Source organism: Vombatus ursinus, unplaced genomic scaffold (assembly GCF_900497805.2).
Source record: "Vombatus ursinus unplaced genomic scaffold, bare-nosed wombat genome assembly UNPS02014789.1, whole genome shotgun sequence".
Lineage (NCBI taxonomy): Eukaryota > Metazoa > Chordata > Mammalia > Diprotodontia > Vombatidae > Vombatus > Vombatus ursinus.
The window spans coordinates 11,678,339-11,689,789 of NW_020954567.1; the positions used below are offsets into that span (position 1 = coordinate 11,678,339).

The window sequence follows — 11,451 nt, forward strand, 5'->3', positions numbered from 1 at the left end:
GGAGCAAAATATGGGAATCTGAGGTAAAGTTCATAAATTGGTTAAGAGCTGAATGAATTAGGTTATATAAATATAATGGAATACAATTGTGCTATAAGAGATGAAAGGGATAATTTCAGAGAAATAGTATGTTGGGAGGAAGAAATCTTTAATTTGCAGTTTACAAAATGATTTTTAATTCTTGGTAAGTCTTCAATTTACAGAATAGTGCTATAGGTGGATAAAACATGGTTTTTTTGTTTTGTTTTATTTTGTTTTAGTTGACCTAGTTCAGATTGTTAAAATGGTGGTTCCTTGAAAAATAATTCTTAACCAGAATCAAGATATACTATGTATTTTGCTATATATGATTTACTTACATTTATAATAAGAATAGCTAGAGTTTTGAAAACTATGAAAAGCTTGAATTATGACTTAGAAGATCAAATAGTGAAATTTAAAATAAAATACAATTGGTTATACTCAAATTGTATCTCCACAAATTTAACTCAAAATAAAAATGTCCATTCCTTTTAACAGGATCAACGGCAAACTGAAGCTATCCAGTTGCTGCAGGCGCAGCTGACCAACATGACACAGCTAGTTTCTAATTTATCAACAACAGTAGCAGAACTGAAACGTGAGGTAATTATTAATATGGTGAAATAGTCCATGCCTGAAAATTGTTGTAAAGATGAAAGTCAAAGAATCTAAGAACTTTTTCATAAATAGATTATCTATTGGGTAACATAATAGAATCATAAGCCAGGATAGATAGTATTTTAAAATTTTAAATCCCCTCTTTTAGTTTTTTCTCATAGTCTTGTAATCCAGATCTTAGCGAATATTTAGCTAACAAGCTTTTTATAATTTAAAAGTATCCATTTAATATTTCTCAAGTGAACTTTTGAGTCTAACAAATCATGATTAAAATTGGTTTCTAAAACAAAGGATATTTCATTTCTTTAACTTTACATACCCCCTAATAATTCTAGACAACTCCAAAACAAACCTTTTTTTTTTTTTTTTGGTAGACCTACCTATTTACTATTCAACCTAAATTCAGTTTTTCATCAGCTGAATTCTTCTTCACCCTGTGTGTGCTGTGGTTGAACTGGGTTCCTCTCTGCTCCCTGTCTTGTCTTGTGCTCTTCTTGGGCTGCTATGCATTTTACACAAGCTACCTGGCCCATGAAGAGCCAGTTTCAGTACCACCCTTTCTGAACCCCTCCCCCCCCCAACCTCCCCAAATACTCCCTTCTCTCCACATTATCCAGAATGTCTTTTTCTGGCTCTTTCCTCTGTCCTTATAGTTTCTTCATCCTTGTATCCCTGGTACACTCACCTAAGCACCTTGCACTTAGCAAGTGTTTAATGAACTTTTGTTATATAGAAAGAATATGAAAGAATTTTTTTGTTAATAAAACTCCCCCCAAAAACTAAACAAAACCCAGCAACCCAATCTTTTAGACTGTGCACTAAGAGGTGGTTCTGTGAGGAGCTGCTCTGCTAATGCAGATCCCAGCATTCTTCTTCAGTTTACAGCCTAAGAGAGTGGTCTGGGCACTAAGAGGCTGAGTGACTTGTTGGGGTCACAGAGGCAGTACTCAAACCCAGCCCCTCGACTCAGAGGCCAGTTTTGTGCCCACCAAGCCATGCTGCCTCCTTTTCCTTCCTTCTTTCTTTAAAAGAACATGCTTAACTATTGGCCACCATTTTGAACACTGAACAAGAACTAATAAAGTGTTTGGTTGATGTAGTGTACCATGGTGGACACTGGGTTTTCTGTCACTCACACACACACACACACACACACACACACACACGCACACATTTTTTTACAACTAGGCTACATTGTCACTTCTTATATATTTAACAACTGAGAACTATAAGTATGTAATAATCTAAGTCATTTTACCAGTTCTTTTTATATGTTTCAATTCAGTTAAGTGCTGAGGAATACTGAAGGAGTACTTTGGAAAGTAGATTTTCAGAGAAGTGCTTGCCCTTCATTTTCAGATTGATCACTGAAAACAAAATAAATGGTTTTATTCATTCAGTTCACCAAGTAGACTGTATTTTTTCTCTAGTGTGACTAAATAATTTATAAAATATATTTTACTACTTACCCCCTCCAGGTTTCGGATCGACAAAGCTATCTTGTGATTTCTTTGGTTTTGTGTGTCATCTTGGGACTGATGCTTTGTATGCAGCGTTGTAGAAATACTTCTCAGTTTGATGGAGATTATATTTCAAACCTTCCTAAAAACAATCATTATCCCAGCCCTAAAAGGTACAGTGGTTATTGTATCTCATTTTGCTTTTACTTTGCAATGATTTACACTCTTTTAAGAAATTTATCCTTTCACTTTTCCTCTAGTAATAAGCATAGAAAAGGCGCTGATCTTCGAGTCAGAAATACTTGGGTTCAGATCCTGGCTCATAGGTACTTAGTAGCTTTGTGGTAGAAGGCAAGATATAGAACCTCTATTGGGTTTTAGTTTCCTCATCTGTAACAAGAAGGACTGGACTGATGACCTTCTAAGGCGTTCCCTTCCTGCTCTAGAAAGATGATCTTGTAATCTAGCTCATTTCTCTGTTTTAACAATATTCTTATTTTCTGTCAAATATGAATTAAATGGCTTATTTGAATAGCAGTTTGAACAGTTAACTTTTCTGATGAATGGGATAAACCTCTTTACTATTCATATGAAATTGAAGGAGAAAAATGGTATTCCCATACCCCTTTGAGGTCCTGTAAATTCTTTGTCCTGTTGTCAATGCCAGTACTTTAGATGGCCCTGTACTTGGCTGCCCTAGCTTTATTGAGCCTCCTCTACATGATAAGAGCACTAGTGATAGGACTAGAAAAAGGTAGTGGGTTTTTTTTGTAAGTCATCTATGTATATATAACAATTGAATATGGAAGTCAGAGCACCAGTACTGGCTGTAACCTCTGCCTCCCTCAGTTTCCTTATCCTCAAAATGGATATCGAAAGAGCACTTATTTCTTACAGTTGTTGTGAGAATAAAGTGAGATAACATTTGTAAAGTACTTTATAAACCTTAAAGCATTATATAAATGTTATCTATCTTTCTATCACCATTGTCATTATTTTTTTCTCATAATCCGAGCCACACTGGTTTTGGAAGGGGAATCAGAATATTCCTTGCTCCAAATAAGATTCTGTTTCTGTTCTCCTCTTAATCTTTCTTCTTTTGAAGTCCTCAAAATTAAAATTTTCCACCCAGTAATAATTATGTAGGTGTAGTAAAGTGATCTCCAGGTCATTCTTTCTCTTTTCTCAAAGGGTTCAGTACCTGGTTCATCATCTTTCTCCTTCTAGATTCCTGCCCTTGTACTGGGAGACTTAAAGATTTATGTAGATGCCCCTTAGACTACCTAACCTCCTAAATTCCCATGAGCCTACCCTTCACTGTACCTCAGCCAATGAGGATGGTCACATACTACATCTTGCCATTACGCATAAGTGTTTGACTTCTCTGATTAGAAATTCTGACACACAACCTTTTGACCTCAACCTTTTAATAATTCTACTTATCCCTATGCTTTACTTCTCATACACTTTATTTGTCATCCTCAAAGAGACCTCTATTCCCTCCACCCCTTAATACTTTCTCAGGTCATTACCCCTGCTCCAGTTTCGCTTCCCTCCCTCTCCAGTCTCTTGACTTTAAACCAGTAGTTGGTCATTTCAACTCTATACTGCCCCCTGCTCCTGAATTCCTTGCCCTCTTGTCCTGTCATCCTCTTTCTCTTTATAAACCTTAGCTTTGAGTTACTTTCACCATCTGCCTCGTCTACTCTTAACTTATGAGCTGCCGGACAAAGCTGGAGGAAGTCCCACAAATATACTAAATGGATTGTTTACAAATTCATGTTATATAATCTCACCAGGTCCTTTACTGAAGCAAGACCATCCTTTTTATTCCTCCCTAATTGATTCCCTGCCTCACCACCTGTATAAGCTTCTTTCTTTCTCTTTGTCTCTTTTTCTCAAAACATATATGTGTATACACGTATATATTCATATATATGAAAAAATTCAACCCATTATACACGGGCTGCTTCTCTCCCATTCTCTTTATCTCAAAACCCCTTGACATTTCTCACTCTCTCCTTTTCCCTACTTTGAAACAAAGAGATTGCCCTTCTCCTTTCCCAGGTCAGCTGCTGTACGTATGCACTGTCATCCTCTCCTGTCCTCTCCATGAAATTGCTGCTTCAGTCATCCTCCCCTCTTGAATTTTCAAATTCTGCCTCTCAGTTAGTTTCTTCCCTATTGCCTTCAAACATGCCCAAGTGTCTCCCACTCTTAAAAAACCTTCTCTAGATCCTCCCATTTCCTCTGTTTTTCTATATTTCTCTCTTTTCCATCTATACTCTTTGAAAAAGTTGAATACCTTTGTTGTCTCCACATCTTCTCATTTGCCAACCCTTTACAAATCTAGCTTTTGACCTTATAATTCTACAGAAACTGTTCTGATAGTTACCAATAATTACTATCTAGTCCGAATATTTCAGAAGATTATTTGTGATTTTCTGAATTTTTTTTGTACCTGCTGATGATTGTTAACTTTTTAGGTGTTTCTCCTCCTATGATGATCTGAATTTAAAAAGAAGAACCTCATTTCCCCTTATCAGATCTAAATCTCTTCAGTTAACTGGCAAAGAAGGTAGGCTTTGTGTGGGTATGTGTATGTGTGTGGTAAATTTAAAAAATAGTTTTATGTAATGATATTACTAATGTGTTTAAGAGTCTACTATTTCTAAAGCAGAAAGATCATTAGATTATTAGGCATTAAATTAGTTTCTAATTATGATGTATCGCTGTCACATCATATTTTCATAGCTTAGCTTATCTTCCTTGATTTTGTGCTATAAATCCAAAGATTGAGTCAGAGTTTACTGGCTCACCAGTAGATGTCATCTTTTAGCAACTTTTCACATGTTCTTCATTGTAGATGGGCAAGTTTAAGATTTCAATAAATGTCATTTTTTTTCAATTCAAATAGTATTTTATTTTTTCCAATTCCTGTCCTTCTCAAGGTTATATAAAAATATTAATTGGTTATAACAATGTTATAAATCAGTCCTCCTAGCATGTGCATATAGTCAGGTAATTATCCAGCTAAATCAATATTTGCCAGACGTTAAAATATGTGAGAATGGACTTTTATGTTGTATCTTCTTTGTTTAACATTTGTGGTTGTTTTTAATAAAGCTTAAGTTTAAGTAATTTAGCAAATGCCTACTTTTTTAAATAAATAGAGCAGTTTCTTTTTTTTTCTTCAGCTTCCAGAGCAGAGAGTCAAAAGGGATTTCAGTAAGTCAGGAGAGTCTACTGGGCATTCTTCAGACTGAGAAACGACAGGGCAAAAGTCAGTCATAGGGTAGAATTTAATTTCTGTATTTGTATTTGTATTTAAATGCATATAACAGGATATGTAATTCAGTTACGGGATAATCCTTGTTTTGTGTGTTCTTGCTATTTTTCTGAGGAAAATTAGGTACCTTATGGATGTTAAAGCCTTCCTGCTTACCCACCTGAATTTAGAAATTGACCTTTTTTGCCATAATTCCGGAAGCAAGTCACCTTTATAGTGACATCTGTGGCAAATGATAGTACATATAAATTGGAGGATTATGTTTGCAACAAAAAAGTTATGTCTGCTTTTTAGACCTTAACATGGTTGAAATGAGAATGATGAACTTTCCAAAAAGTTTAAATTATTCTAGAACCATTGGGTGGAAGTTACAGGGAGGGATGGTTTAATGTGAGTAGAAAGTAAAACTTACAAAGAAATAGAACCATTTTATAATGGAATGGGCCCCCCTTGCACTAGTGACTTCTCTATCTCACAAATATTTAAGCAGAGCAGGGAGATGGCACAAGGTGTGTAGGTGGTACAGTAAATAGAGCATTGGGCTTGGAGTCAAGAAGTCCTAAGTTCAAATCCTGCCTCAGGCACTTACTGTGAGACCTGGCCTAGACAAATAGCTTAACTTCTGTGTGCCTCAGTTTCCTTATCTGTACAATAGAGACAATATTAACTCCTACTTCTAAGGGTTGTTGTGAAGATAAAATGAAATATTTATAAAGCACTTTGTAAACTTTAAAGCACTAGCATTAGTTTTATTGTAATTATCGTTGTTGTTATTATTGTTGCTATCAAGCAGAGACTAGATAATCTAACAGGGATGTTGAAGGGGATTCCTAAATTAGATGGGAACTTTGGGTCTCTAAAGTTCCTTCAAACTTTTCTATGGAAATTTGCCAGGTCACAGCTAGTGAGCACTGTCCCTGACTCTCAGAAAACCTAAGTGCTTCTTAGTATCACAGTATTTGTGCATATTAAGCCACAAATTTTGAAAATGCCCTTGACTGAATTAGAAGTCTTAGCTATTGTATGTGTGTGTGCATGTTTGTGTGTATGTATGTTAGTAATTTTATATTATTACAAATATAATTTTTTTAACTGTTAGAAATATAAGTAATGAATTAGATTGCTAAAGATCTTATTGGATCAAGGCTAAAAACTTTACTACAGTTGTGGGCAAGATTAGTGACTAATTGCAGCTCAGTTGACTCTCATTTTTATATCTGCTCTTTTTCTCCTTGTAGTAGACCCAGATGATTTATACATCGTAGAACCACTTAAGTTCTCACCAGAAAAAAAGGTAATTTTGCATTTATGGAGTACATTTGGTGTATTTTGAGATGGTAGATAAGGAATAGGGTCAGTATGATCTTAGAGATAAATATAAGCCAGTTAAATACTGTTTCCCCATAAAAATGGGAAATGCATTCTTGTTTTATAGAATTAATGTTATTAGTGTGGTTACCTCAATCTTGATTAATTGATTGATTAATTAATTGATTAATGACAGTTATCTTTAGCCAGAAGTAGCAACTTATTTAAAATCTGTTATTTTTAAAAGATTAGTGTTATGCAAAGTTGGGAGGGTATCAGTCAGGGTTAACAGTATGTATGTATTCTTACTTTTTGAGTCACTAAGCATTTAAATATCTCACATGTGCCAGGCACCGGAAGATGGTGCTTATTCCACAGTGATTCAGTTCTTCCAGATAAATAACTGCCTAATTTTTGAAATTCTAATCCCAGTTTTCTTTTGTGTGTATGTTGTAGAAGAAACGCTGCAAATATAAAACTGAAAAAATTGAGACTGTTAAGTCAGCTGACACATCGCATCCTATAGCCAATGGAGACATTAAAGGAAGGAAGCCTTTTACGAACCAGAGAGATTTCTCTAATATGGGAGAGGTTTATCACTCTTCTTATAAGGGTCCTCCATCTGAAGGAAGCTCAGAAACCTCCTCACAGTCTGAGGAATCCTATTTCTGTGGCATTTCAGCGTGCACAAGTTTGTGTAATGGACAGACCCAAAAAACAAAAACTGAGAAGAGGGCTTTAAAGAGAAGGCGATCTAGAGTTCAAGATCAAGGAAAGTTGATAAAAACCCTAATTCAGACTAAGTCGGGTTCGATGCCGAGCCTGCATGACCTCATCAAAGGAAACAAGGAGATCACAGTGGGAACATTTGGTGTCACAGCAGTATCAGGACACATCTAAAACTAGCTGAATTTTTCATACTGGAGACTTTTGTTGTTCACTGAAGAAGTCTGTGGTATTTGAAGGGGCTGGGGGGCGGGTTAGGGAGGCATTAAAAACCAATGGGAAAAGTATTCAGAAATTATGATTTCTGCCTTTTTAAGTAGATGGGATTGTGTCAATCTTGGTTAATGAGCTGCAGTTTTACAAGGCTGATCACTTCCTACCTGGACAATGGGAGACATTTTATAAAGATGTTTTTTCACAGATTAATTACTGGGGCAAAGGTAATTTGGAAACCCAGTTCCTTGGGTAGAATAGGAATGAAAGCCTAATGTTCTTCCTTCAGCTTTGTTCCTATTTCTTGCACCTTCCCATATTTATGTGCCTTGTGTCTATTTATAACGCCACTGGAAGATGAGAGAGAAAGAGAAACTTGTTTCTGTCATCTGATTTCTTTGGTAATATAAGCTCTTTTGAAGCTGTAAACACTACATTGCTCTACAAGGGGCCTCTGCCTGAAGCTCAGCCTGTACGTGTGTGTTGGGCAGTGAAGATCAGATGAGACTTTCGTAGAAGATCTCTGTGTAGCAAAATCACCAAGGAATATGGAAGACTCACAGGGCCAGAGAGCCTGTTCTCTGAGGGGGATTGTGATGCTGTTAATGGTGTTTTCATTTACTGGATTTAGAATGAATTCACTTATCCTTGGGAATTGAATGATATAAACATAACGTGGACCACCTACGACCTTGCAGATGACCATTATTCCCAAACTAATTTTTTTATAGATTCACCTTAGGGATATTTAACTACCATTATGGGTACTCATTGACCACATTTGAATTCTGATTGTTCACAATGAACACTAATCCTTTGAAACATGCAAAATTTGGAGAAGTAGATTTGGCAAAGGGGGGAAAAAAAACTTGTGTCTAAAATTATATTATCACTGCAGAGTCCAAATGTAAACAGGCATACCAATGAGTTTGCCGAACCTTGTCTAAATGGTCAAGCCTGAATTATTCCATAATGTGTTTGCTTTAGTATTGGCTACAGATGTGCAGGGCAGGATGTTTGGATGTGTGTGCTTTTTGTCTGTTTTCATACTTTTTCTTTTTTTAATTTTGGCAGCGATTGTATACTTGGATTACGATTATTCCATAGGGGGTGTGAATGTGCAATGGTGAGTGAAGTTGGAGAAAGCATTTTCTTTTATCTTTTTGGGTTGAGAGGTCTAACAGTGTCACCTTCCTTGTAAGGCTGTTATAACTTATTGAGCACTTTTAGTAATATCCATTTTTAAAACTGATCTGATGCCTTTTCTGGGTATTGTATGTAATGTGACTTATTTAAAGCCTTTAAAAAATTTTTTTTTGCTGCTTTCATGTTAGTTTGCCAGTACGTTTTGGGTGATGTCATTTTTGTTGGTCAGTCTGCACATTTAGCCACTCAGAGCAAGAGGGCCTGAGTTTTATAATAATTACAGTGAATTGAGGTCCAAATTAGAATGAGGTAGGGGTGGGAAAGTATCATCTGAGTGCAGCATTCAACATTGTGGAAAGAAGACTTATGTAACTACAGAGCTGTAGTGCCATTAGAAACTGTGAATTTCCAAATAAATCTGAACACTTGTCTTTATTAATTTAATGACTTTCCTTCTTTTTGTTAAGAGAAATTCACAAGCTCATTATTGATCTCTGTAACTTTCGTTTTTTTTTTTAAGTTAAACACTCAACATTCATTCTGCTAAATATTTGTATGGATTGTACATAAATGCTTGGTGCTAATCTGACTTAATAACAATTTCAGCTTTTCTATTATCAAGCTAACATTCTGAGTTTGTTTGATCCTTATGTATTTCTTCTTCCTAGACTCGATTCTATAGGTACGTTTTAAACTCTACATATTTAATGAGAAAATAATTTTGTTTAATTCTATGTCTGCCTTTTTTCTGTTATGTCAAATTGTTAATTACATGAGGTGAAAGATATTGCTGGTAACCAAACCTTTAAGATGTGAAACAACAACAACAACAACAACAAAAAAACCTCCAATAGTATATTATTTGAGATATAACTCAACACATGCAAGTTTTCCGCTTTCTGTGCTTGCTATTTCACTGCTCATACAACTAGTAAAAGTCAGTGACATAAATCTACTAGAAGGCCCTTTGGGGTACTGGATGGCTGGGAAGTCAGAGGGCCTTATTTCATATCTAACTTCCATCACCATGTGACCTTGGACAGGTCGTAGCCTCCCTGAACTTCAGTTCCTTTATAAAATGAAGGAGTTGATCTAAATGGATAACTTCTGAGGTCCTTTCTAGCTCTGAATTTATAATTCTGTTAGGCACTCAGAAGTCATTAATGATAAGATTATCATTTTGCTTTTTGAAAGTCTAAATAGGTGGTTGAATTAGTTGTAAAGATTTACCTATACTGTTTTGCCAGGTCAAAGCCAATGGCCCTAATAATTTCCTAGAAACGCAATCAGATCATTTACAGATAAGCACACCTATGGGCTGGGCTGGAAGTAAACACCAAATACTTAAGCTGTTACCTTCTAATATTTGCTTAGTGTTTTACCACTCAATTGCAGGTTCATTTCTTGCCACATAGAAGCGCGTGCTCATCCAAGGATGCTGGGTTTTTACTTGTAATAGCAATTCTTTGGGAGTTGTTTTGAAGCATCTTTTTAAAAGTTCACATTAGTTTTTAGTTTTCTAAAGTGCTCTGATAGTGTTCAGTAAAGCGTCGGGTAATCCCTATGGTGTTTGACGATTACAGAGTGACTTAACAGCATGTTCTGTTTCCTGTAGTTCTTTTTTTTTTTTTTTAAACTATATAGAAAAAGTGTACTTGGAGCTCTCAATAGATTAAGGAGATGCAGAAGATGAAGGAAATACTGGGTCAACCCTTATTTGTTCGCTGTTATAGTAATTTTCTGTATGCTTATTAAAAGATATAGTAATGAGAATTCAAGAACAAGGACCGTATAGGAATTCTGAAGAAATAGAAACTCTGTAATCTTGTACTACCTTCTCCTCCAATATGAAAGCATGCATATATACATGCATAGATATGTACAGTCATAATACTCATTCCTTCTTAGACAGCATGCTCTTTTAACCATTAATGGGGGATACCCTTTGGAGAGTCCATGTTATACAGCATTTGCATGAGACAGAAGAATTGTTCTTTTTTAAGACCTTGAAGCATAACTGAAAAAACTATCAGATAGTTAAAAAGAAACCTAATGATTCTGCTGGTGTTGTCACCTACCTACCCCTACTTTAAAAAATGTTTTTCCTATGGGAGAAACAACCACGATCAATAACAAATGCTAAGCTCCTACTATAGAACTTGGAAAATGCCATCTAAGGTCAGTAGGAGGGGTTTAATTGCCTCCACTTGCTGCAGGGAAATTTACTGAGGGAAGAAAAAACTATCCTCAAGCTTCCTTGTTTAAGGTTATTATTTAAAGAGAATGAAGCCGGGAAGGCTAAAACCTCAGAGTTGGAAGGGACATCAGCAAATATCTGTCCTGTCTCTACCAAGAGAGCTGCTAGAAATCCTTCCAAACAATAATGGCTAGGTGACCATTTAGCTTTTATTTGAAAACCTCCAATGAGGGAGAACCCACTTTTTCCCCAGGATGCACTTTTCACTTTTGGATAACTTTTTTTTTTTTAATTCTTAACCTGAGCCTGTATTTGCCTCCTTAAAGCTTCCCATTGTTTTGCCGTTTAGGACCAAACAAAGTAAGTCTAATCTCTCTTGCACATGATATCTCTTTAGGTACTTGAAGACAGTCCTCATGTTCCTCATTGACACTTCAGGCTAGACATCTCTGGTTCCATCAATTGATCCGCAT

At 35.9% G+C, this 11,451-nt stretch overlaps 1 protein-coding gene across 2 annotated transcripts in view; it reads left to right on the forward strand.

Annotated features, from left to right (window-relative positions):
* The window catches only part of SUCO (SUN domain containing ossification factor), a 99,413-nt gene extending 90,188 nt beyond the window's left edge, over positions 1–9,225 (forward strand). For both annotated transcript variants that reach the window (XM_027868437.1, XM_027868438.1), the window contains 5 exons: positions 520–624; positions 2,118–2,272; positions 4,586–4,677; positions 6,627–6,682; positions 7,153–9,225. In XM_027868437.1, the coding sequence (XP_027724238.1) occupies positions 520–624; positions 2,118–2,272; positions 4,586–4,677; positions 6,627–6,682; positions 7,153–7,596 (852 nt within the window). In that variant the 3' untranslated portion in view covers positions 7,597–9,225. The remainder of the gene's footprint in view (positions 1–519; positions 625–2,117; positions 2,273–4,585; positions 4,678–6,626; positions 6,683–7,152) is intronic.
* The last annotated feature ends 2,226 nt before the right edge of the window (positions 9,226–11,451 follow it).